We start from the raw sequence: 27,077 nt of genomic DNA, 5'->3' as shown, positions 1-27,077 counted from the left end.
GTCCCACTTCTAGGTATATATCCAAAGGGATTGAAATCAGGATCCTGAAGAGATATCTGCACTCCCATGTTCACTGCAGCATTATCTGCAATAGCCAAGAAATGGAAGCAGCCTAAATGTCCATCAAAGGTAAAGAAAGAAAATGTGGTATATCCATATGATGGAGTATTATTCAGCTTTAAAAGGGAAGGAAATTCTGACACATGCCACAACATGGAGGAAGCCTGAGGACATTATGCTAAGTGAAATAGGCCAGTTACAAAAAAACAGATACTGCATGGCTTCCCTTATGTGAGGTATCTAAAGAAAAACTCTTACAAAGTAGAATGATGGTTGCCAAGGGTTGGGGAGGGACAAGAGGCGGGGCGGGGGAGTTGTTTGATGGGTATTGAGTATGGTTTGACAAGATGAAAAAGTTCTGGAGATCTTTCGACCAACAATGTGCACAAAGTTAACACTCCTGTTCTGGACGCTTAAAAATGGTTAAGATGGGCCAGGCGCGGTGGCTCACGCCTGTAATCCCAGCACTTTGGGAGGCCGATCATGAGGTCAGGAGATCTAGACCATTCTGGCTAACACAGTGAAACCCCATCTCTACTAAAAATACAAAAAATTAGTCGGACTTGGTGGCACGAACCTGTAGTCCCAGCTACTCGGGAGGCTGAGGCAGGAGAATCACTTGAACCCGGGAGGAGGCTGTAGTGAGCCAAGATTGCGCCACTGCACTCTAGCCTGGGCGAAAGAGTGTCTCTGTCTCAAAACAAAACAAACGGTTAAGATGGTAAAGTTTATGTCACGTTGTTTTTACCACCAGCACCACAAAACTCAATTAGTCAAATTTTCTTCTTCAACTACAGTTTAATTTCCTTTGCCTCTTTTCCGTATCTATTACTTTCTTATTTCCTTTATTTCTTTTCAATGGAGTATCTTCCCCCTGTGCATCTTCTGTTTAGGTTTGTGATACCTTTCCTTTTTCCTTTGTCTAGGGTCAGCTGTGGTCTTCCATTCTCTCCATCACCACTGCTCCTTCCCTCCCAGCCTGCAGTTTCTAAGCCCTCCAGAGCTGGAGATCCAGGTGACATGACCCTTGGTAAACTGTTTGAGCAAACAGGTTCTGCGGTGGCCTCATCAGAGGGGTGGGCTAGAGGCTCCATGAGATTTAAAGGTACAAATTCAGTGACAATGATACTAGCTCAGGGGCCTTCTGGGATCAATAATTGGTTGTCTTTATGAGTTAAAATTCTCACCAAGCAATCTCTGTAAAAGGGAGGGGTTATCTGTCCACTTAAGACAGAGCTGGGAAGGTACAGGGAATGTGAGGTTATGGGAAAACTGAATAGGATACAGGATAAACCTCCTCCAGTCTCTTTCTTCTGAAAAGTCTGTAAAAGTTAAGGAGCCAGAAAACTCAGAGGGACAGAAATAAAACATTTGTAGGCCTCGTATGGTGGAAAAGTTTCCAGCAGAGAAAGTATGAACAAAGCTGGGCCACTGGCTCTGGCACCAAGCAAGTCCCTGGCTTGCAGAGTGACCTCACATGTTGGTAACTTTCTGGGCCTTTTCTCCTTATCTGTAAGGGGAAAAAATAGGAGGAGGGAAATATTTCTGGTTCCTGAGGCAACTGCTTTTATTGCACAAACATTACCTTTTATGAAAAATGTATCTTTTTAGAGACAAGGTCTTCCTATGTTGCCCAGGCTGGAGTGCAGTGGCTATACACAGGTGCGATCACAGCACACAATAGCCTCCAACTCCTGAGCTCAAGCGATCCTCCTGCTTTAGCCTCCCACATAGCTGGGCCTTAACAGGCATGTGCCACTGTGCCTGGCAATAAACATTACCTTCTTATAGGCATGAAAGACCTCCCCTCGCTGGGCATTCATGCAATTTCTGAATACATCCAGAAGAATAAAGTATCTACACGGACAAGATAAATTTTAAAGAATTTTTTTTAAAACAAAAAAGACTAAAACATGGTAAGAAATCAGTCTTGTGCATTTTGTACATTTGTGTCCTCCACTCTGTCTTCATTTACTGCTACTGGAAGCTGATGCCACAGCCGGTCACAGTTGAACAAAGACATCAGAAGGCCAGTTAGTCTCTTCGCCACAGAAGCCCCAAGTGAACCTAATTCTGAAGGACAGGTCTCAGTGTCCCTTAACTTTGTTCTCCCCAGGAGAAATCCATTTTGCTGCCAAATGTGACCAGCAGACTTGGGTGGATACATTTAGCACAATCATAGTCTTGTCATGCTGCCAACGTGGCCCAAGGCATGGTGTGCAGGGCAGCCTCTCTGGAGGGCCTCTGCTACGCCTGCTCGCCAGCACCACCTCCGCCAGCAGCAGAACCCTTGCTGGATGCCTGGGCATCTGAGGAGCGGGAGGCCTGCTTCGGCAGGCGGATGGGGACACAGATGTTGGAAGCACAGTGCTCCTTGAGGTACTCTCCTCCCTTTTCTTCATATTCTTTCCTGGTGATCCAAACTTCATTATCATCTAGGTGGTCCAAGGCCCAGTCACGAGCACCGTACCAGGCGTCCAGAACAGGGTTCGAGGCAAGTTGAACCTGAAACACAAAGAAGATTCACCAGGACACCTCCACCAGGGCTCCAGGCATGAATGTTCACCTGGCTCAGCTACAGCCCCCGATATTTTATCCCCAGAAATATACACATAGGTGGGCCCAGTGCACTCCAAGACAGTTCCGGGCTAGCTCCACACCCTGTAAACAAAGCTGAGCTGGAATGCCCAGATTCTTCAGAACACACGGCTGTCAGACATTTTACTAACACAAGACCTGACACTCGGGGTCAGAGAGGGGCCAGTGGCTCAGCCTCCTGCTGCACGATGCTGTCAACCACAAGCTGTCAGGGAGAGGTGAAGCGGAGGCTGGCCTGTGACCTGGGGAAAAGGCCTTCCTGGCCCTGCTCCCCACTCTGAGCAGAGGGAAACAGGGGCCACTGCAAGGCAGCTCTAGCCAGGGTAGCAAAAGAGCCTCAGGAGAAATGGCAGCAGAGAGGGGTGACGTTCTCTGTGAGGCTGCTGGCACTTAGTTTCCCCTTCTTCTCATCGGAGTGGGGCTGGGGTTCAGCAGCTCTGAGAAGACCCTCGGCTAGGCTGACCTGATCATTATGGTAACACTACAGCTCCCATCGGGCCTCCTGTGTTCTGGAGTTACCCGCCTCACTTCCTACCTCCCTCTCACCTCCCCACTCCACCAATCCCATGAGTTCCAGGTTGGAATGGTGGTTTCAGAACTTTCGGGAGTGAAGGGCAGAGGACGTAACGGTGGAATCAGCATGCGCAAATGGAGGTGGGAAAGTGCAGGCTCGGGAGTCCAGCTGCTGGGCTTGCCACGTGGGCAAGGGGCCTGTGAACCAGGACCTCGCCACTAGGATAACCAGAGGCCCCACCTCCTGGCTTCAGTGGACTTAAGTGCATGAGTGTAAGGCACGTGATAGATGCTGCCTGGTACAGAGTATTCAATAAAGCGTAGCTCTCATCATTACTAATAAAAAATGCAGCAAGATATATGATTAATAGACTATATGGCCATAAAAAGGATGCTCTGGAAATGTACCTATTGATATAAAAACAGTGTCACAATAATTTGAAAGTGAAAAAATTACAGGTTACAAAATAAGCTGTCAACAATCTCTTTTTGGTTAAAACCACACATGAGATGAAAACGACCGGGGAGTATACAAAGAACATTGCTCGCAGAGGCCGAAACTACAGTTTTCTTGGTTTTTATTTTGGTTTAAATTGTCTGATATTTTTGTAATATTTAAAAATGTTTTGCTGTTTAAGAAAAAACAGGAGCTTAAAGTTGTAAATTTGCACATCTTGGGGTTCTCTTCCTTCTAATGATCACGGAGGGCCTTAGGTGGCTGGTGTGTTTGAGCCACCGCTGAATACATAATCTAAAACTGGAACATCAGGGCTTAGTGACGGTGTGACACACTCATGACATTACAATGTGAAAGGGGGCAGAAACAGGTGCGGGGGGGAGCTGAGGCAAGGCCAGGTGAGACCATAACAGCAAATGCAGGGCTGGGAAAAGATCTGGCTGGTAGCAGCATTCCTACAACCAATGCTTACAAAGTGATTCATGGGAGACTTTGGAAATTACCAAGAAACACATCTTGAAAATCCTCTAAGATTTTTTTCTCTACTACTTCATCCTAAGTCGCTGCTGCCAGCATGACCCAGCCCCAGGCTCACGCCCCTTCCTGTCACCCCTTGGCTTCAGCACTGCTGCTCTCTCCTGCTCCCCCCTCCTCTTCCTCCACCTCCTTCTTAGACTTATGGGTGTCCTACAGCCCTTAAATGCTAGTGTTCTTTAGGGGTTCATCCTTAACATCACCTACCCTCCCAAAGAGTGCCCAGAACACATTTATGCTTGTGGCAGGTGGAAGGGTGTAAAACTACCCTCTCGCCTTTCCCCTTCCCCACCGAGCGCTCATCCAGCTAGCTGTGGCCACCTCTCTGTGTGTCCATTGGAAACTCAACCCACCCTGGAAATGGAACACACTATCCTCTCCCTTAAGTCTGTCCTTCCTCCCACGGCTCCTCGTCCAGTGAATCTCTTATTCAGTAAACTAGTTGCTCCACCTAGAACTTAGGAATTATCTTAGGTCTCACCTCCCTCCCCAGATCCAACTTACTAACAAGTTCTGACAATTTGACTGCCTTAGCCTCTTTCACATTAACTCCCTCTCTTCCTCTCCCTCTGCCACTGCTTTCGTATTTCCTGCAGAGCTACCAAGTGACACTGTGCCAAGGGTTTGGGACACATTTCACAAGACAGTGGTTGTCTCTTCCCTAACAGAGGTGGATCTCGTAAGGAACATAGGAAAGGACAGGGAAGGCTTCCTGGAGGAAGTGATTTCCAGGAAACCAGCCACTGAGAGAGTTGGATGAGCTAGAAAGAGTACTCTAGGCAAAGGGAGCCAGCATGTGCAAAGGCCCTAAGGCAGGAAAACTCTGGAAAACTAATAGCAGTTAGCTGTGGCTGAAGTGCAGGGTAGAAGGGGGAATGATGAGAGAACCCTGGACAGTTCTTCAAGGTCAGAAACAAGAGACCCTGTAAAGCCTGACGAGTGGAGTGAGGACTTCCTCCTAGAGGCTGGGAAGCTGCCTCCTAACTGGTCTGCTTCCAATATTTTTCTTAATACTCTATTTTGCACATCAATGTCAAATATATCTTACTAAATGTAAATCAGATCACATTCCCTGCTTAGACTCCTTCATGGTTCATCACTATGGCTAAAGGTAACAGCTGTACAGAAAAGAGTTAACAGAACGGACCTACTGTTACCTTAGAAAGGCTACTTCCAAGGGTGGGGCCTTGGCAGGCATCTGGGAACTTGAATTTTGGGAGGGTTCCCACCGCCACCCGGTAAGAGTGGCTCAATAAGCCCATTCATACAAATAATGTGGTTTATGCCAAACACGTGTTTCCCGTCTGTGAGCCTCGAATTTGGGTATGCTCCAAGCAGGCGGCGCGTATGTGATCAGCCCCCAAATAACAACCCCAGGCACTGCGTCTCCTACCAACTTCCCTGGTTGGCAACACTTAATGCGCTCTTACAAGGCACTGCTGGGGAAATTATGTCCTGTGTGACTCCACAGGGAGAGGCCTCGGACACTTACACCTGGTTGCTCCCAGGTTTCACCCCAGGCACCTCGTCTCTCTGCTGAGTTGCCGTACTAAGTCACAGCTGTAAGTATGATTACATACTGAGTCCTGTGACTCCTCCCAGAGAAACATCCTGCCTGGAATGGTCTTAGGGACCCTCAAAACAACAGCTCATGTCTGAGAGTTTATTACACGCAGGCCCATTGTTGGGCGCTTGACGTGCACCAGTACACCGAATCCCAGCAACACATACCGATTACCCTCTTGCTACCACTGAGAAAGCCAAAGCTTAGCACAATTCAGTAATGGTGACGATGGAGTCAGGACCAAAGCCCAGAGACGCCACCCTGAATGTACACTACATCATGCAGCAGAGCAGACCCAGGCCAAGCTTCTTAGCAGGATGCACAGGCTCTGCACAGTGTGGGCTTTGCTGACCTCTCTACCTCACCCACCTCCTCTCCTCTTTGTCAGCCATGTGCTACAGCAAAACTCAGCCACTTCGCACTCCCTCAACAAGCTTCTGGCCTGTGTGCCCTTGCTCATGCTAATCCTTCTGTCTGGGATGCTCTCTCCAATGTGTCCCATGCCCCACACTGTCTACACGGCAAACACCTATTCACCTGAGAAGGTCCAGATCCATGGAGCCTTTTCTGAACACCAATGGAGACTGCCAGGTGCCCATGCCTGTATATTCCTTATGCTCTGATTTACCTGGCTGCCGCCTGCTCAGATAGCGAGGTCCTTGCAGCCAGGTGCTGTGTTCAGGACATCTCAGCATCCCCACAGTGCCTGGTCCATGATGGGAACTCAGACCATGTTTCTTGGTAATCAGGGATTTGGTAGGTAAATTGTGGGGCATTCACACCAGTCATAAAGATAGTATTTTAACAGAATAATGACATGGGAAAATGTTCATGACAAGTTCAGTTCAGCTTACAAAGCAGTACACACTCACACGTGTAGAAAATGTATGGCGGACAAGCTCTGCCTGCAGGGCCGGAACTGGGTAGGAGAATGACTTGCTCTTGAGGTACACACTCTTTCACACTCTTAGAATTCTATGCATGTCTTCATCTTCCAATTTAAAGAAACCACAAAATAGTATATAAAACACGATTCCCATTTTGCTTTAAAAATTAAACATGGACTTAAGATCAGAAGAAAAGCCACAGAAATGTTAACTGTGGATATTTCTGCATGATTATTACTTTTGCAATCAGAAAACAGGTAATGCTATTTTCAGAATAATTGACTACTCAAACAATCAAGTACCTGAAAAGAAGACTGGAAGGGTCTCATCTCCAACAGTTCCTTCTCCATCCTGGCTTTTATCCCAGGATACATCGTGTTCCCGCCAGTGAGGAAAACGTTCTGAACCAGCATTTCCTGAACGTCCTTCGGGTACCTAGGAAAGAAACAACTCCTAATATAGTCCCTTAACTCAAATATCAGAACGAAATGTGGATGCCGAAATGTAAGCTCTCAGTACAAAACAGAAAAACATCTACACAAAAAGCTAAAAAAAAAAAAAAAGCAAAACTTGCAATTTTCATTTGTGTCCCTACAGAATGCCAGCCCAATGTTTCCAAATAGCCAGACAAAACCATAATTTGAATGGTCAACTTATTTCCTTAACATGATTAGAATTTTTATACCTTTATAATACATTTTTAAAAAAATAAACGAGAATAAATTTACATATGTTTTGATAAAGTCTAACAAATTTATACGTTCCAGTAATGATCACTACAATCAAGGAACAAAACATTTCCATTATCCCCAAAGCCATGCCTCCCTTTTGAGGGCCCATCTATCGACCTGTGCTTTCTTCTTATCTTTTTTAATAACAGCTTTAAGACATCTTTGATCACTTTCCAACCACAGTTAAGACAAGGCTCAAAGGCACTCAAAACAGCAGCAGCAGCTTTTTCTTCCTTGCTAGGTACACGTTTCCCTGTCGTTAAAACCAACAGCAGCCAGAGTCCTACAGAATTCGATTCCCTACTTGACCAACTTGAATGATCAAACTCACACTTCAGGTAAATGCCCGCATAAATGGGTAAAATACCTGGATTCTTATGGAAATGTAAACTCTTAAGTAAGTAAAATGCCTCCAAGGAGGGGAAAAAATTTTATTAGCTCTGCAATATTTTAGGGTGATTTAAGATCACTAGTCTTTAATAATGTGAAGATTTACATGGAAACCAGCGTACATGTTATTGGGTTGTTCAAACTTAAAAGACACTCTTAAAGCTACTCAAGTCAACCCAGCATTTACAGGTTCAGAAAACAACTAACTACAAAGCTCCAGTTCTGTAGCTGTAGGTGCCTGTAGGTGCCAGGCCTGGTGATAAGAGATTAAGGGAATACTGTCTGAGCACAGCAAGTCAATGAAAAGAAGAGAGTGAGACGCATTTTCAAGTGCCTGACCATCACATCTACCATTCAATGCAAAATCCAAGGAAATGTTTCAGGAAAATAGAAGGAAAAGCAGATTCGCTGTCTCACCTGTCCAGAATGTACTGAAGAGTCTCTGCAATCCCAGCCTGCTCTTCTCCTATGAGAGATGGCTGGAAAATAATCTCTGGAGCTCGAATTCTTTCTGTCCCAACAAACAGCTGATGATATGCTGCCAAGTTAAACACGGGCTTTAAAAACCCAAGGTTTAAAAGATATTTTTAGGCCAAATGACAAACATTCCAGTGGCTAGTTTCCTCAAACTGCATTTCTTATCCCAACAGTTTCTGTCCCTTGTTAATGCCAGTATAGCCTCTCCCAACTCTCTTGACCTGCTAATTTAACTTCCTACTTTCTTCCAACCTGTATATTATAAACATGTACATGTTTCCACCATGAAATGGTCCCTGAGTTGCAGGGAGAGGTTTTGTGGAGAGCAGCAGTGAAAGGCCCAGCCTAGAGGACAAGTCTCCTGCTCAGTGCCTTGCTTAGTGCCCCATCCCTGTGTGGCAAGGAAGCTCTCTCCCAGGTGGGTCTCAGACTCAGGACAGTTTATCTGGTTGGTATTGTAATGACAGAAACATAGACTCCAAAGAGGATTATGTGTACTGGCATTGGCTTAAATGTAAATGAAACCATTAGGAGCCAGTCTTCAGATCTCAAGTTCCCAATCCCTTTCCCAGATGTTTCTGCCGGGTGGACTGTTTCTCACAGATTCACAGATCTTGGTGCTGGAACCAATCCATCAATCACTGGGGAAAACAAATCCCTGATTTCAGATGTTTTAAGTTTTGGTACCCAATTTTCTAAAAATATAACAGTTTTGTTTTAAGTCCTAAAGAAACAGACTAGCCCAGCCATTTAAGTCAACACCTTCAAAAAATAAGCATGTTCTGGGCTGTAGGAGTCAAACCTGGACAGTAGTGACCGGCTTCTCCACTCCAGGTGTTTCCTCTGAAAACAAGGGATCAAAATCATTCATGCTTTCCACATCTTCCAAAGACGGCTCTAGCTGCTCCAGGTCAGGGGTCTAAGAGGAGAAGAAGCAAAATGGAACCTGTACCTTCAGCAGGCCTCAGTTCTATCATTTTAGTGCCACAAAAAAGAACTGGGATCTTGCTCAATGTTCTAAAACCTTACATAAAAACTATGAAAATGTTTCTAAGCTATTTTTAAAAAAGCACACATGAACACGAAGACTAAAAAGCCAGGAACGGGCTTTGCTTTGATCTCCTACCTTTCCTACTTTGTACAAGCCTCACCAACCCCCGCCTTCTCTAAAGCCTTCTGATGGTGCCAGCTCATGGCTGGGCCCCGTGGAAGACTTGCTGCTTGCATGAGTCACACCACCACACACGCAACTCTGAGGGAAGGGTGTGACAGCTGCTATCCTACAAGGCAGCTAGACTACCAGCAAAGTTAAAGCAATCTCTTAATAATTAATAAACACATCTGCTGGCCAGGGAGCGGTGGCTCACGCCTGGTAATCCCAGCACTTTGAGAGGCAAAGGCAAGCGGGCTGCTTGAGTCCAGGAGTTCGAGACCAACATGGGCAACACAGTGAAACCCCATCTCTACAAAAAGTACAAACATTAGCTGGGTGTGGTGGTGAGCACCTGTAGTCCCAGCTACTTGGGAAGCTGAGGTGGGAAGATCACTTGAACCTGGCAGGTTGAGGTTACAGTGAGCCATGATCATGCCACTGTAATCCAGCCTGCGTGAAAGAGCAAGACTCTGCCTCAGAGATAGAAATAAATTATTAAATAAATGTATGTGCCAACACTAATGAGCTTAACAATCGGTCCCTTAACAGCAGGTCCTGCTGGGCTGGGAATGGGACTAGAGGCCCCAAGGTAGCAGAGTGCTTCCTATCTGTGGAGTCCTGCAGAACAAGTTCTCCTCTATGACCACAATGAACCTGGGCAGGGTCTAGACATGCCAGCACCATTTCCAAAAGAGAAGTTAGGGCACTTTTAATTCTAATCTGTACAAAGTAAGCTGGGGATGGTGGGGGTTCTGAGAGACATATTTAGCCATCTGTCACTGGACTCGATGGAGAGAAGTTCCGGGTGGAAATATTTAGTTGCATCCCAGGGAAGAATGCTGTAACAATGAGAGCTGCTGCAGAATGGACTGTCTTATGAGGTAGTGTCTTGGGAGGGTTCAAGTGGAGTGTAACCAATAGCCAAGTATGCTTGAGAGGAGACTGCGCCACTGAGTATGCATTCTGAGTCTCTCCTTACTCTCGGAATTTATGAAATATGTAAATTACCAACATAATTCAGAGGACTTAAATATACTTCTCTAGAACCTACTCATATATACTGCAAATGTAAACTGGCATTAAAATAAGGCAATACCCCTCAATACTCCACACACATTCACACACCAAAAGTCATGTGGCAAATATGGCATGCAAAATGGGTGACAATGTACTCTAAATTCTGTTCAGTATAGATGACTCTACAATATTTGAGGGGGATTTTCCAGGCTTGAGGATAAACTGTGGAAAGGAAAGCGAATGTTTCTTCATGTGAGACTTGTGTACAGGATGAGGGGGCTGGTTTATAGAGGTAATTTGAGGAGGAAAGAAGATGGGCTGGGTAACACGAATCTTAAGAACCCTGCTCTCAGGGAAGGAAGCAAAAGCTGTCCCTGCCAATACTGAATCAGACACAGAAGGGAGGGACACCTGCTATCTGCACAGTCCTCACTGCAGATATTGCTGTATTTGATGGGTGAGAAAACTGTGGCTCAGAGAGGTGAAGTAACTTGCCCAAGGTCACATAGCACTAGCAGGCAGTGGACACGTGGGAAGAGACAGAACTACTCAGTTCCGAAGTCTTTGTTCTGCCTTAAGCTGGAGTTCTATAAATCACGAGGCTAAGACAAGTGGGGCTTTAGGAATATGGAAACGATCTAGCCTAAGCTCAGAGTAGGTAATACAAGAGATCAATGAAAGATTTTACATGCAGCAGCAAGACCAGCTGAGACAATGACAGGCTCCTCTGTCCAAGCAGGGACAGCAGAGAGGGAGTAAAGGAACATTCCCCTTGCCATCTGCAGTTTGTGATCTGGAAGACTCTCAGCTCCCCTCACAAGAAAGGAGCCCTCCCACAGGAGTGTCTGTGCCTATTCTGGCTTGGCACCAAACCCAGTTCTTCAGGAATGACCCCAAAGGGTTCCAGCAGAGGAGTGGAAATTGATCATCAAAGTTGTTTTTCATTTGGTGGTTTGTCATCTGGGGGAAGCAGGAACCAGGAGGCAGTGTGACATAACAGAAGGCTGCCAGGCTCTGTAGTCACTGATCCAGCTTGGAAGGCAACCAAAGGTATATGAAAGGTCCACAGAGGCAGAGCTGGAAAAGCACACTCTGAGCCTCTTCTCCATCTGTGTATAAGTGGGACATGAACTTGGGGCAGCGTTGGGTGAGAAATGAACAACTCTTCCCTCTTCCCTTTTAAACACACACTTAATTTGGTCCCTTAAATAATTCTGTCGTATTATTGGGTTGAAGACAAAAATATCATCTGTGTATTTAAGATAACTACAGACAAAAACCTGTAACCTGTGATTCCCCAAGTAACAGATGAAAGCAAGCACTGGAGTCCACTGGAGTCCTTCCTCTCTACACTCCACATTTTTAACCTATTTTTCATCTTCATCCTAACCTCCATCCTGGCCTCCCTCAATCCAAGTGATGACCCTTCCTGTGGATTCACACACCCTTCTCTACCTAGCCTGGAATCCAATCACTTTTGCCACCATCCCTCCATGAACTCTATCTGCTTCTGTTACACCCAACCAATAAGCCTGCAGTCTAAAGGATGCCTCCCAGTACTCTTTCCACTTGGGCTCTGGAGCAAATTATATTTTTAAAAGAAGGTCACAATAGTAACTTCTATCCCACACACTTTTTTGTAATGTGACCCTGACACTCCTCATAAAGAGGTGGAGGGGCTTTGTTTCCTCCCCTTGAGTCTCAGTGGGGGACTGTGAGGACTACAGCCAACAAAGTATGGTGCGAATGATGTCAGGTGACTTCTGAGGTACGGTCCTAAAAGGTCATGCAGCTTTCTTATGCTTTCATCTCTTGACACATTCACTCTCTGGCTGCTCTCTTGGGAAGCTCCCTCTTGGAAACCAGTGGCCATGCTGGGGGGAGCCCAGGGCACACGAAGAAGCCATGTGTAGGTGCCTGGGTCAAGAGTCCCCCATGAACCGAGCCCTTAAGTCCTCCCAGCCCAGATACCAGAGAAGTGAAAAACCCTCCAGCTGATTCCAGTCCCCAACTATTTTAATTCTTCCCAGCAGTGGCTCCCAGCACCTTGAAGCAGAGATCCCTGCTGTATCCTCTCTAAATTCCTCACCCACCAAACCCATGAACACAATAAAGTTGTTGTTTTATGCTGCCAAGTTTGGAGTGGTTTTTGTAGCAATAGAAAAGTTAAATACGCTCCAGGGGGGCAAGAGTGCAGAAAGTCCCAGGTGCTATTTAGGCAATCCTGTGGTTACTTCTCAGCTTCCCTCTGCCTGCCCTTTCCCAAAACCCTTCTCCATAGTCTCCTTTCTAATCTCAACCCTGGGAATCTTAAAAGATCACCTTAGTTGTTTCAAAAAATGAACTTCCCTCTTTATTCTTCATTCTACTTCTTTATCTATTTTCATGTCCTTGAGAGCTTGTGTGGAGGTTCTAGCAGAGGAGCGCAGCTACTCGTATACCCTTGATGGAAGACTGGTCCTCCTCTATTGGGGATGGTCGTCCTCTTCGACCAAGCATGCAGATTCAGGAGGGACACACACGAAGTGGTGAGGACAGGAGACACCCGCCTAGCCGGCCAGATCAGCCGAATCAACCCTGGCAATCAATGGGGTGACAGATATCGCAGCCAGATCACTCTCATGTCCTATTTTCTTATCCTTCCAAGCCTTCCCTGTTTCAAAAAATAATTCTCATCCTAGTTAAGATGACCATTCAAGCTCTTAACTCTCCCATCAACCCTTTTGGCTTCCCTTATCTCTGACTGCTCTTGCTCAATCTTCGTTCTGGCTTTTCTTCTGTCACCTAACTCTCAAGTGGTGGCATTCTCCAGGAATTTTTCTTTTCTTGCTTCCCATTTGATTCTGTCCTCCCCTAGCTCCACCTGATGTCCCGCAGAGTCCTCAAAAGCTCCACCTGATGTCCTACAGTGATTTTAAAAATAAGGAGCTCAAGGCCAGGCGCGGTGACTCATGCCTGTAACCCCTGCACTCTGAAAGGCAAGGTGGGAGGCCTGCTTGAGCCCAGGAGTTCAAGAACAGCCTGGGCAACACAGCAAGACCCATCTCTACAAAAAATTAAAAAGCAAAAAGTTAGCTGGGCGTGGTGGTGCACACCTATAGTCCTAGCTACTAGGGAGGCTGAGGTGGGAGGATCAATTGAGCCTCGGAGTTTGAAGTTACAGTGAGCCATCATCACACCATATACTCCAGCCTGCGCAACAGAGTAAGATCCAATCTCTTAAAAAAAAGGTGCTCAAAACTAAGCCAATTATCTTCCCAAACTTGGTCAAAGGCACTACCATCTACCCACTGCCTTTCAATACAGCCTAAGGGTTACAAGAGTGGAATCTGGAATTGAACTGCTCGTGTCTGAATTTGACCAGTACTACTTCTAGCTATGCGACCTCGCTCCAAATCTTTGTCTGTAAAAGAGGGATAATGACAGTACCTACCCGCTGAGTTGTGAACATGAACCAGGAGGACACCTGTGTAGGTGCTCAGCAAGGGGTCGGCACATGCCACACGCTCTATTGTCAACACTGCTACTCTCGTCACCTTGGCTTGTAAATGGCAGTGAGATCTTGGGATCCTACATCTGATCCTACATCTGTTCTGTTTTCCCCCCATAGCCTCACCCCTCCCTTCAACCCATCATCCTAACTGCCACCAGTTAGTTTCCCAAAACAAAATCTCATTGTCTCATTCACTTGCTCAACATCCTTGGAAGGCTATGAATGTCTGAAGGATAATATGCAGGCTCGTAAGCCTAATGGGTAAAGACCTTAATCTCCACTTCATCACCCACCACAGCCTTTCTTGTTCACACTCTGTATACCTGCATGTGTGGTTCTTTCCACCTAAAATGTCCTTCCCTCCTCCTCTGCTACCTACTGAAATCAAATAATCTTCCTTTTTTTTTTTAGAGAGGGTCTCGTTCTGTTGCCCAGGCTGGAATGCAGTGGCACAACCATGGCTCACTGCAGCCTCGAACTCCCAAGCTCAAGTGATCCTCCCACCTCAGCCTCTCAAGTAGCTGAGACTACAGATGCATGCCCAGCTAATTTAAAATTTATTTATTTATTTATTTAGAGATGGAGTCTCGCTCTGTTGCTCAGGCTGGAGTGCAGTGGCGCGATCTCCACTCACTGCAAGCTCCGTCTCCCAGGTTCACGCCATTCTCCTGCCTCAGCCTCTCGAGTAGCTGGGACTACAGGCACCTGCCACCACGCCCGGCTAATTTTTGTACTTTTAGTAGAGACGGAGTTTCACCACGTTGGCCAGGCTGGTCTCAAACTCCTGACCTCAGGTGATCCACCCGCCTCTGCCTCCCAAAGTGCTGGGATTGCAGGCGTGAGCCACCGCGCCCAGCCAAAAAAAAATTTTTTTAGAGACAGGATCTATGTGGTTCAGGGATTGGTCGCAAATTCCTGGGTGCAAGTGATCCTCCCTCCTCAGTCTCTCAGTGTTGGCATTAGAGATGTGAGCCACTGTGCCCGGCCCAAATAATCTTTCAAGGACCAGCTGAAACATCCAATCCTTTCTCAAAAAACCAAATGTGTATTCCCACACACATTTACCAGCATACCTGCTATGCTTCATTACAGTCAGCTAAGCATGATGCTATCGCCTTCGCGTTTTGTTTTTGAAGTACCCAGGAAGGCAGGCATTGTATCTTAATCACCTCTGCATCCCTGGTATACTGTGCCTGGCACTGAGTGGTGGGCCCCTGGGATACACACACAAATTCCCCTGGAATAGAGATGATTGTAAAGCTTTGGGTTTCAAGAGGTTTCTTCAGCTGCCAAAAAAAAAAAAAAAAATCAACATTCACCTTCACCTAGCTTCATTCCAAAGCATACCATCTTAAGATAACTTCTTAGCTTCACAAAAATTATAAAAAGGATATTTACTTATCCCAATTCATATGATTCACAGAGAGGAACAAAGCTGGTAATTTCAACACAGAGAACAGGCATCCAACAGAGAACAGTTTTCTCTGCCACGGCTGGCTTCTCTCCTGCTAGAGTTTGCCAGGGTCTCCACATGTCTTACGTGGTGTTCAGAAACACTAATATGACTGTTCTTTTGGAACTGCATGGAATGACAGTTTGCCAAGGCATACCACAGAAGATGCAGCATGGTTCCCTAAAACAGCCTTGAGCGGCACAAGAAGCAGCAGAGGCCAACCTTGATCTTGGCTAGTAAAGCGGGAGAACTTTCTATATCTGGCCCATTGTGTTTTCCAACAAATGATGATGCTCAAAAACTGTGTTCTCCCCCCTCCTACCCTCTTATGCTGTGCTTGTAGCCATGAAAATCAAGCATCTTCTGGTTTAAATACTTCGTTAGAATTCATGCTAACAAAGCCTGCTCCTCCACAACATCCTCACAGAAATAACTGCAGAATAGCAAGGGCCAGAATAGATTGGTCTATAAGAAAACAGATTTTTGAGATCACTATTAGTTAAATGTCAGCTGTATTCAGTTCAGCCATTACTGCTTAAGGGGAATTTCAATATGAATTTTGGTTCACATATATCGATTCAATTCATTCTAAATGAATCATATTACTGGAAAATACTACAAATACTTTTTGAAAGGCAGAACTGGCTAGCCAGTGTCATAGTCAGCTTTATCCCACAAATGTGACTGTAATTGACTCTGATCATTAAGAATTACCCTAAAATGCTGAATGCTGACTAACCATTAAAGGTTTAGTGACTGATCATCGCTTTTTTTTTCTCTGAGACAGAATCTTGCTCTGTTGCCCAGGCTGGAGTGCAATGGCGCAATCTCGGCTCACTGTAACCTCTGCCTCCTGGGTTCAAGCGATTCTCCTGCCTCAGCTTCCCGAGTAGCTGGGATTACAGGCACCTGCCACCACGCCTGGCTAATTTTTCTATTTTCAGTAGAGATGGGATTTCACCATTTTGGCCAGGCTGGTCTCGAATTCCTGACCTCAGGTGATCCGCCCGCCTCGGCCACCCAAAGTGCTGGGATTACAGGCATGAGCCACTGCCCCCAGCCCAGCTGATCGTCAAATTTGTTGCACATAGAAAAATCTTTTGCAGTCCAACATTTCAAAATCCCCTAAACCCAAGGAGATTTAAATGTGTGTGCCAGAGCATAAAATGAAGTAGGTACCTACTGAGTATCTGCTGAAAGAATGGGGGAATGGGTGGTGAATCACAGCATGTAACAAATGCAGACAAATGAACAAAGAAACGGAAAAACTAGTTTCCCAACTGCTGAAGAATCACATCTTCACAGCTGTTTGGTTTTTTTCCCCTTTTGAAATCTGAAATCCTTCATCTGCATGTGGCTGAGTGGCACTGCTCTGGTATAAAGAAGAGTATGTCCTGCTAACATGTCAAGCATGATAAAAACTAAATATGGATGAATATATAACAAAGACAACATGGTTCCAGATTTCAGTAAACAACAAGTCAAACCTCAAACAAAGAACTGAAAACCGAGAGAAGCAAAATGGAAAAGGCACGCTGATTCAGCTGAGGCTGATCTGGGATGCCGCGTTGGAAGATGGTAAAGGCCCCTTCTACACAAGATCTTAGTGATCCAGTAAGGTGTATCTAGTAAGCCTATTTCAGGATCTGCTCTATAAAGCATACACTCATGTACTGTCCTCACACAATTGACAGCCTGTCGAGATGTAGAGAATGCAACGGTGAGAGCAGAAACTATGAGCGAGCCTCCAGCTGGGAGCCCGTCACTGCAAAAGTAAGCTTCCTGTTGAGCCAAAGGCAACTCTGACATCACTGATAAGCACCATGATACACCCAGCATCAAATGGCACTGACTTGCATTTTTCCAAAGTATCTTTTTTTCTAAAAGGATAGGTAATCAACAGCTTAATTAAAGTTGATTTAAAAAGAAAAACAAACAAAAAAAAAGAGGCTAGTCTGGTTTATCCTGCCTAAAACATGTCTCAAGGCAATAAATTACTTTGTTTTGGAATTCTAGGGATGACAGATCCAGGAATAGTATGTACAATTACTAACTCTTTCTTCCAGTTCTAAAGGCAGGGGACTCTACCAGTGATACTGACCTGCAGGCTGCCCCTTTGCCATACAGAAACTAAGATGCTGGGGCCTAAGCTCTTTTGGCTACTTTGACACTTATTAACAGCCAAGCATGGTGGCTCAAGCCTGTGATCCTAGTGCTTTGGGAGGCTGAGGAGGGAGGTTCACTTGAGGCCAGGAGTTTGACACCAGCCTGGACAACTTGGTGAGACCCCATCTCTACAAAAAAATTGTAAAAATGACTTGGGCATAGTGGCGCTCACCTGTAGTCCTAGCTTCTTAGGAGGCTGAGGTGGGAGGATCCACTTAAGCCCAGGAGTCTGAGGTTACACTGAGCTATGATCATGTAACTGCATTCCAACTGGGCAACAAAGTAAGACCCTGTCTCAAACGAACAGAAACACACTTTATTTGTTTTTTGGTTTTTTTTTTTTTTGAGATGGAGTTTTGCTCTTGTTGCCCAGGCTGGAGTGCAATGGAGCAATCTCAGCTCACTGCAACCTCCACCTCCCAGGTTCAAGTGATTCTCCTGCCTCAGCCTCCCAAGTAGCTGGGATTACAGGCATGTGCCGCCACACTCGGCTAATTTTGTATTTTTAGTAGAGACAGGGTTTTGCTGTGTGGGCCAGGCTGGTCTCGAACTCCTGACCTCAGGTGATCTGCCCACCTGGGCCTTCCAAAGTACTGGGATTACAAGTGTGAGCCAGCATGCCCGGCCTCAAAAACACTTATTAACAGTGCATGGGTGAGGAAAACAGAAGAGGAAGAAGAAAAAGAGAAAATCAAAGAGCTTATTCAGAGGGTCTTTAGCAACTAATAAAAGGCTGATCTTAAGGCAACCTATACATGTATTATTGAGCATAACTAGCAATTGCTGTAAAAAATTCATAAATCATGTATGAAGCATGATCCTTGTCCTTAGAGAATACCAAGATGGAAAGGAGGTAGGTGAATAATCAACCACAATATATTTAATAAAATACTAGAAGAAAATTAAAGGAAGTATATGACTGCCAATGACTATCAGTGGAGCTGGTTTAGGTTCAAGACAGCACCACAGGTTTGCTGTGTGAATGTTCTTCCTATGTTAAATGCACTTTCTCTACAGGGTGAAATCCCTTCTCACAGAATTTCAGTTGGTACAAGGTCAGTGCTGTCTCTGCCACCATCCATGTCCCTTCTGCTCTCTTTTCCTCCCGACTCTGGGCAAAACCCCTTTGATGTCAGCCCTCTGAGGACACTCCTCCTCTCAAGAAGGGCTGCTCCTTCCAAGGCCCTCAGTTACCTCTGGCTTGCTGTCTACCACATCCACCTCGAGGTTGACTTCTGCTTGGAGGATTTTCTGCTTAGCCTGCTCCACTGCTGAACTCAGCTTCTGGATGTAGGACTGCAGCTCTTCTGGGGAGTCCATATTCAGCTCTATCAGAGCTTTGTGAAACTGATCCATCTGGCCATCCTCTAGAAGTTCCTGAAAACAGAGCAGTCACAAACAGGAAGGAAAGTAGCTTCAGAGTCAAACGGAGAAAATGACAGCTGGAGAGGGCTTCCAGAGCTCCCCTGGCCTACGCTGACCAGAGCCACACCTCCAGCTCCCTCCAGTTTCACACAGCTGCCCACCTCTCTAGCTGTCTCTAGGCTAGCATTGCATCACAGTTCTAGCAACAACTGATTAGGTAAAACTAATGATGGTGACAGATACCTAAAAGGTTGTTACCCCTTTTTTTGGGGCGGGGGGAGAAAGGTTGTGGAGGAAGGTGGGAAAGTTACTAAGAGAATACATGAAAGGAGCCTTCTTGGGGGGATGCTGACAAGGCTGTTTCTTGACCTGACAGCAGATACATGGGCGAGTTTCACTTTGAAAATCCTTCAAGATGAAACAAAGATTTGTGCACTTTGCATGATGTATGATACACTTAGAAAGTTTAAAAACATAAAGGAGCTTATAAGGTGAAAATAAACAATGCTGGAGTCCACAGCTCTTTCCGAAACAGCTGCTTCTACACTGTATTCTATGCTGATGATCCCCCTGCACTCCTTCCTGACCCCAAAGGTGACAAACAGTCAAAGCATCTTAAGGCCAATGGAAAAACATACAACAAAATCTGAGATCATCTTGTTAACACAGAAGGGCGCCCGTCCTCGTGTTTGTTATTACCTGCACGTATAGCAGTCGGTCCAGACGCTCCTGATCCAGCTGCAGCTTCTCCTCCCGCCGCCGGGCATTGAGCTCCTGCAGCCGCCGCAATTGCTGCTGCCGCCTTTCTTGTTTCTCCTCAGAGGTCAGGGTGCTGCCCAGGAGCTTGCTGGAAAATGGGAGCTGCATCTTGTGGACATTATTCTCATAATAATCAGGACACCGCCATTTGTGTAATTCTTCAAAGAAACAGTTTTGAAAGTTATGAAATGGAAACACTATTAACACAACAATTAAAGTCAATTACCAGCCAGGCGCGGTGGCTCACGCCTATAATCCCAGCACTTTGGGAGGCCGAGGTGGGCGGATCAGGAGGTCAGGAGATTGAGACCATCCTGGCTAACACGGTGAAACCCCGTCTCTACTAAAAATACAAAAAATTAGCCGGCTGTGGTGGCGGGCGCCTGTAGTGCCAGCTACTCAGGGGGCTGTGGCAGGAGAATGGCGTGAACCCGGGAGGTGGAGGTTGCAGTGAGCCAAGATTGCACCACTGCACTCCAGCCTGGGCGGCAGAGCGAGACTCTGTTTTTTTTTTTTTTTTTAAATCAATACCAGCATTTCAGACATAGGTCAGATGGAGAAAATACACTCCACCCAATCCCTGAATCTACTCAATCAACTAAAAGCAGCTACCAAACCTGGACATAATGCCAGCAGGCCTGTTCTAAAAGAACTGCTAAGTAAAGTTCTTCGGCAAGAAACAACACCAGAAGGAAGCCTGGAGCATCAAGAATGAAGAAAAAGCAATATAAATGATAAAAATCTGGTTAAACATAACAGACTCATCTCCTTATGAGTTCTTTAAAACCTATTTGACAATTGAAAGTAAAAATCACAACACTGTCTGATGGGTTTCCAATGTATACAGAAGAAATAAATAAGACAACTTTAAGATAAACCAGGCAAAATAAAGGAGTCAATATAGTGCTGACATTTCCACATTCCCCTTGAAGTGGTAAACACAGAATCTAAGTAGACTATGAAAAGTTGTGTTGACTGTAATCTCTAGAGCAACCACTAAAAACTACAGAAAAAAGGTACAGTAAAAAACACAACAGATAAAATACTTAAAAAAAAAAAGCTCAAATAACCTAAAAGGAGGCAGGAGAGAGAAACAGAGGAACAATAAACAGAAGAAACAAAACAAATAATAAAATGATGAACATAAATCCAAGCATATGAATAATTAAACTAATTATAAAATGGTTCAGCCTAACAATTAAATAGAGGTTGACTTTGAATAGATATTTTTAAAAAAATGATCCAACTACCAAGAAACTCACTTTGAATATAATGATATAGTAGATTCAAGGTAGAAGGTCGGAAAGACACACCATGCAAGCACATGACCCAGCAATCTATTTACTCTGGAGAAATGAAAATGAGTTCACCCAAAAGCTTGCCTCTATCCCAAGTCCAGGCAATCTTTTCCTCACTTCTTCTCTATCACTATGGTTTTATCTTTGCAAAATGTCACGTAAATGGAGTCAAATAGTATGTACTTTTTGAAACTTTTTTTTTTTTTTAACTCAACATCATCCCTTTGAGATTCATTCAAGTTGTTGAGTGTATCAGTAGTCTGTTCCTGTTTATTGTGGATAAAGACAGGGTCTGATTATAAAGAGAAAGCATATGTAACCAATACCACAATCAGGATACGGAACAGTTCCATCATCCCAAAAAATTCCCTCATGCTCTCTCTTTATAATCATATCACAGAACTGTAAAATAAAAAGTTGACTAAAAAAAAAGAGTCAATACTGGAGCACCTGGAGAACAGAGAAGTGGGAGCATGGAGAGTTGTGTGCTTCAGCCGTGTCTTCTGGCAAGCCTCTAACTCTCCAGACTGAGTATTCTCATCAATTATTTATTTCCCTATCTGTCTCCCCAACTTCTTTATATCCCAGCAATAACAGATGCTGAATAAATGCTTTCTAAAGTTAATTAAAACACAGCTCTTAACACATGAAACATATACTTAAAAATGGTTAAAACGGCAAATTTATGTTACATGGTTTCCACAATTAAAAATTAAAAAAAAAAACAGATGTAGTTTTTGCCCTTCAGGAGCTCATTATTGGTCAGCTGAGGTCAGCACCCTCAACGAGAACAAGCAAATCCACTATTGGAATACAGCTGTATTCACAGCGGCATTGTCCATAGTCCTTTGGTTTTAATACGAACCATTTAAATTCAGGAGGAAGATATTTTCATCACATTCAAGTGACAATAGTAACTAAAACTCACACTTTAATTTGAAGTGTAAAATACAAGCAAAAGTCCAAGACAAGCTTGAAAAGAATAAGAGGTGTTTATGCAGCATAGATGCTATTCTAATGGTATAATAAAACAATTTCAATTGTTTTCTAACTTAAGGTATTTTTAGTCTGATATGTTCTGCTCACTCTTAAAAATGTTTAGCATCTGGAAAAAGTTGAAAGTTGTACAATTCCAAGATCTGTATTACAGGCAAGTTATAAAAGCTACCATTTGTGAAGGGAACCCATACAACGTAAGTTATTAGGTTACTGAATAGTTTAAGAAAGGGAATACAAAAAGGGGAAGGGGGTGCTTAAAAAGTGAGCAAACAAAGAATTACGCTGGCAGTAATTTAAGGAATACAAGGTAGACAACACCCAAAAGCTGCAGGCAAACATCCTCTTGGATACCTTCCACATAATCCTCAGCGATGTAGCTGTGCTCATGCAGAATCTCCTCCATGCGGCTGAGGGTGATGGCTGCCAGATGCCCAGGGTACTTCAGCTGGAGGAGACGCTGGAGGTAACCAGCTGCTTGGCTTCCTCCAAGATTGATGCGCTTGCAGTTTTTAGCATCTAATCTATAACCAAGCAGTAGAAAACAGCACTGAAATTTCTGGAGGACAGAAATACGGAGCATCTTGGGAGAAACAAGATAATTTAAGGCAGATAAAGAAGAAACAGACCAGCAGGAGAAACACAAAACCTGACCATTGGAAGGGACGTTAAAGTTCCCTTGGTATAGCCTCTTCTCTAGGCAGGCATTCCTAGTTCACCTATACAGTCACATGGCCACCTAACAGGAATGCACTCCAAAGTCAGATCTTAATGAGTCTCATCATATATTTCTCAAACTGTAGTCCTGGGACCAAGTATCCCAGAATTAGCTGGAGGAAATGTTGAACATGCCAATTCCCAGTACACAGCTGCTCTGGGGCAGGGCCTGAGAATCTGCATTTTAATGGGCTCCCTAGGTGACTGATGAAGGCCAGAGTTTGAGAAGCCCTCCCCTGAACACTCCACATCTACTGATTAAGTAAACACATTAAGTAACCACACACATCCTGGTTTACTGTAAAAGAACCAGAGTAACTTTATTTTCCTAATGTATGAAAGTAAGTGGCAGAGCACTAGGAACTTGCTGTAGAAAACTAAAATGTCACTGCTGTATCGTACCTCACCAGCAGATGCCAGCATAGAACAGGATATGATTCACTCTGATAATTTCGCAGCCTTCAGGTAATTTCCTCTCAATATAACATAACATGTTACTTTTATTTCTGCATATTCTCTTTACATAGAGAACTTCATACATCAGGAGTGTTTGGTAACACCTAAGAATTACTTTTTTCTTCATAGATTTTCACAGAAACTTCACAAGAAATTCAATGGTATTTGTCTTATATGTTCAGTCTGCTTTACAGTTTACAAAGTGCCATTACCTACCTTATCTCATTTCATCCTCAGAGAAACCCTGGAAAATCAGTTGTTCCCAATTTTACATGTCAGGAAATGAAGTGAGGAAGTTAAGTAGCAGAGCTGCAAACCCAGACATTCAGCTCTAAAGTGTGAGTCTCTTTATGCCATGTGAGAAACCTTCTCAGGAGAACACAGTGCTGGCCTAGGCTCTTATCAGACAGTGAAAGCTCAACGATAAAGTGGGAACAGACTTTTAAATATGGCATAAACTACCCTTGCCTTTTATTCAACTTGAAAATATTTAGTATGGGTCCATTATGTGCCAGGCACTGTATCTGAAAGGTCTAAACAATAATGATCAAAGAACTTTAAATTTGCTGGGCACAGTGGCCCACCCCTGTAATCCCAGCAAGTTGGGAGGCCAAGGAGGGTGGATCACTTAAGGTCAGGAGTTTGAGACTAGCCTGACCAACATGGTGAAACCCTGTCTCTACTAAAAATACAAAAAAAAAATAGCCGGGCATGGTGGCAGGTGCCTGTGGTCCCAGCTACTTGGGAGGCTGAGGCAGGAGAATCAATTGAACCTGGGAGGCGGAGGTTGCCCTGAGCCGAGATTGTGCCACTGCACTCCAGCCTGGATGACATAGCAAGACTCTGTCAAAAAAAAAAAAAAAAAAAAAAAAACCACTCCAGAACACAAAGATGGTCTCAATTAAATTTATTCAAAACATTTCTATTGAATGTCTATTACCTGTAGATACTATGTTAGCTATCTCCCCATAAATCAGAATTATAAAACTGTAGAATTATGGATGTGGAACTAAGAGCTCATCCACTCCAACTCCCTCCAGAAGGTCACAAAGGACAGAACTATGGGCAAAGGGACTTATCCATAGTCACACAGTGAGGTAGTTCAAAGCTAAGCCCAAGGGCTCAGTTCATAGGCTAGTACTGCTCTTTCTACTCTGCCTTTAAAGCACGCACTAAATGTTTCCTGAATGCTTCTCAAAATAGCACTCAAATGCCACAAGTGCAACTCACCTCCCTTCTAAGATGGGTAAAACATGTGTACACTGGTATCCAGATGAAATGATGAGTCCACTGCACATCGAGTTCTTTGGCTTATTGTGGTAGAAGCTGAAGAGGCTATCTATTCCATAGGCAACCTTGGGAATCCCATAGCACTCAAAAAGAAGCTCGGACATCATTTGCCGTGAATATAGTGGGTTGCACACAGCTTCTGTCAAAACTATGGGATGATCAACGCAGCCCTACTTTGAAAAGAAAGGGCAAATAGATGAGTGGTAACAGAATACTCTGTTTGAAGCATAGAAGAACCCAAAATCCTTATTGCAGGGCTGATTTTGCTTTTGGCCTCTTAATCAAAAACCTGATCACAGGCGATTGTAAGACTCTCATCTCATCTTTACTGGAAAATACAAAAGTAGAGTCAATTTAAGGTACTAAGTCAACGTCCCATCCAAACTGTCGGCAAATCGTGTTGGCTCTATCTTCAAAGTATCTCCAAAATCCAACTGCTTCTAATCATATTCCCTGCTACCTGCCTCATCTAAGCCACCATCATCCCTCACCTGGGTTATTCCAACAGCCTCCTAACTCGTCCCTGTTTCCACCCTATGACCCATGACAATTCATGCTCCATACAGCAGTCACAGTGATCCTTTTGAACATAAGTCAGGTCCTTCCTCAGCTCAACGCCCTGCCATGGCTCCCCATTTCACTCAGTAAAAGCCTATAAGGTGTGTGATCTGCCTCTCCACTACCTCTCTGACATCCTCTTCCAGGTACTACTCTCCCCCTCACACAGGCAGCCTTGCAATTAGGATTAGGGCACACTCCTACCCCGGGGCCTTTTCATTGGCTGTTTACACTGCCTGGACTGTTTTTCCTTCAGATGTTCACACGCTTGCTATCTGAATCACCTCCTTCAAGTCCTTGTTCAAACATCACCTTCACGAGTCCTACCCTGACCATCTTATTGAAAAAAATGTAACTCCCTCCTCTCCTTTGATGGCATAGAATCTACTATATTTAATTCTATGTTTACTGCCTTTTCATACTAGAATATCTTTCCATAGTATTAATAGCTCCATAAGCACAGGAGGTTTTGTGTGTTCACAGATGTACTCCAAATGCCTAAAAAGTGCCTGACACAGAGTAAGAGCTCAATACATATTTGTTAATAAATGGACTTCTTAACAAACGAGCATACATGCCCAAATGCATGCTCCAAGATACAAGCAGCACCATATTCGCTGCTATACCCCCAGCGCCTAGCATCTGATCGACTAAAAGACAATCGGAGCTACTGAAGTGACTGTTACCTCTCGGAAAGCAGAGTGAGAGGAGAGGAGACCGCACCCCTCCCCTAAAGCCCAGCCCAGCCCACTTCGCCCTTCACCTGTGAGGAGACACCCAGGTGCTGGAAACTGTAGTCCAGCAGCAACTCCTGAAGCTCCAAGTTGACCGGCACGTTGCGGTCGAAGGGCGAGCGCAGCATCCAGCGCAGAGGCTCCAGGCTGCCCAGGGCGTTTCCCACCTGCGGGCCCGACCCGCCCCGTGCCCCGCCACGACCGCGGGCGCACACCGCGCGGAACTGCAGGCGCGGCTCGGGACCTGGGTCCTGCCCGGGACACGCCCAGCCAGCGCGGACTTGGAACGACCCGTTGTCCAGCACCAGCGGTACCGGCAGTAGCCCGTGTGCCACCGGGCCAGCCTCCAGCACCGGGTCCGGGGCGGCACGGGCGTCGCGGAACGGGAACACGTTCGCCGCCATCTTGGAGCGCGCGCCCAGACCCGCCCCTCAGCGCAGCGTCCGCCCAGACGCCGCGAAACCGCGCCTCCGACGTCACGGAGCGCGGTTCAGGCCTTCAAGTAGCTCGATGCCTCCTCCCTTCTCGAAGCCCGGCCAGCCTTTCCACCTGACTCGCCTCTGGTCGTCCAGGCTGCTTTCAGGATCGCTGAGACCTATCCATTCTGGCTGCGAAATTCTACGTTGCTTAATCTCGCCCCCAATAGCCTATGAGTGACCACGCCCCTTCGCTCTAGCTGGGATGCCCGGTCTGCAAGCCCCGCCCCAATGCGTATCGCCGCCAGGCCCCGCCCCTTTCTGGTCGTCAGCTTCAGCGCCGGGCTCGGTGGAGCCCCGCCTCTCTGCCTGGCCACGCCCCATCGCCGGGCGCGCACTATCGGCTGGGTGCACACCTTCGACCGCCCGCTGCCCTGCCTTACGCGTTGCTGTCTCGTCCTCAGCCTTGCATCCTGGCTAGAACGGTCCTTTACCTTTTGACGCTTCCTTTACGTTAAGAAATCCCAAACTCTGCGGTGCCGACTGTTCAATTTCTTGACTAGGCAGATGACTACGCAGGTCTGTTCACTTTACTAACTCCCACAGACTGTGTTTTCTCAGTAAAACCTCAAACACTGAGAAAAGACTGCTGATTGTCCCCAAGCATTCCCTCTTTTAGTGGTATCACCTCCCACTCCCATGTGGCCATCCGTCTGGCTGCGATCTAGATGCGCTCGTGTGACTAAATTGTGGCCAGGAGCGGGTGGGAGAGGAGGTGATGTGTGTGACCCATTCCCAGTTTTAGCCCTAAAAGCACTGGTCACGCTCTATCCTGTCCCATTTCCATCTTTTCACTAGCTAAGGGGGTAAGAATTAGAGCAGTTATTTCTCTGCAACCGTTTTTTGTGCAGTGGAGCAATCTCGGCTCACTGCAGCCTCGACCTCCAGGACTCAAGTGATTTTCCTGCCTCAGTCTCCTGAGTAACTGGGATTAC

General features: G+C 45.5%; 1 protein-coding gene across 1 annotated transcript; it reads right to left on the bottom strand.

The window, feature by feature from the left end:
* Positions 1–1,607: 1,607 nt before the first annotated feature.
* ACTR5 (actin related protein 5) lies at positions 1,608–26,225 on the bottom strand. The gene is made up of 9 exons (XM_010355353.2): positions 25,696–26,225; positions 24,315–24,544; positions 22,266–22,435; positions 19,558–19,775; positions 18,688–18,870; positions 9,014–9,130; positions 8,152–8,291; positions 6,916–7,048; positions 1,608–2,565 (listed from the first exon to the last, which is right to left on the bottom strand). Exons 1-9 carry the CDS (start codon positions 26,068–26,070, stop codon positions 2,308–2,310), a joined length of 1,824 nt encoding a protein of 607 aa, XP_010353655.1. The 5' UTR covers positions 26,071–26,225; the 3' UTR covers positions 1,608–2,307.
* Positions 26,226–27,077: the final 852 nt, after the last annotated feature.

Source organism: Rhinopithecus roxellana, chromosome 13, assembly GCF_007565055.1.
Source record: "Rhinopithecus roxellana isolate Shanxi Qingling chromosome 13, ASM756505v1, whole genome shotgun sequence".
Lineage (NCBI taxonomy): Eukaryota > Metazoa > Chordata > Mammalia > Primates > Cercopithecidae > Rhinopithecus > Rhinopithecus roxellana.
Note: the sequence above shows the minus strand (reverse complement) of the source record. Positions and strands in the feature narration are given on the sequence as shown.

Coding starts and splice junctions, on each gene's coding strand:
- ACTR5 (XM_010355353.2), bottom strand. CDS start 26,070: ATGGCGGCGAACGTGTTCCCGTTCCGCGACGCCCGTGCCGCCCCGGAC. Junction 8,292..9,013: donor AGCCGGTCACTACTGTCCAG/GTTTGACTCCTA, acceptor GGGTTTTTAAAG/CCCGTGTTTAACTTGGCAGC. Junction 2,566..6,915: donor CCTTCCAGTCTTCTTTTCAG/GTACTTGATTGT, acceptor TTTGTGTTTCAG/GTTCAACTTGCCTCGAACCC.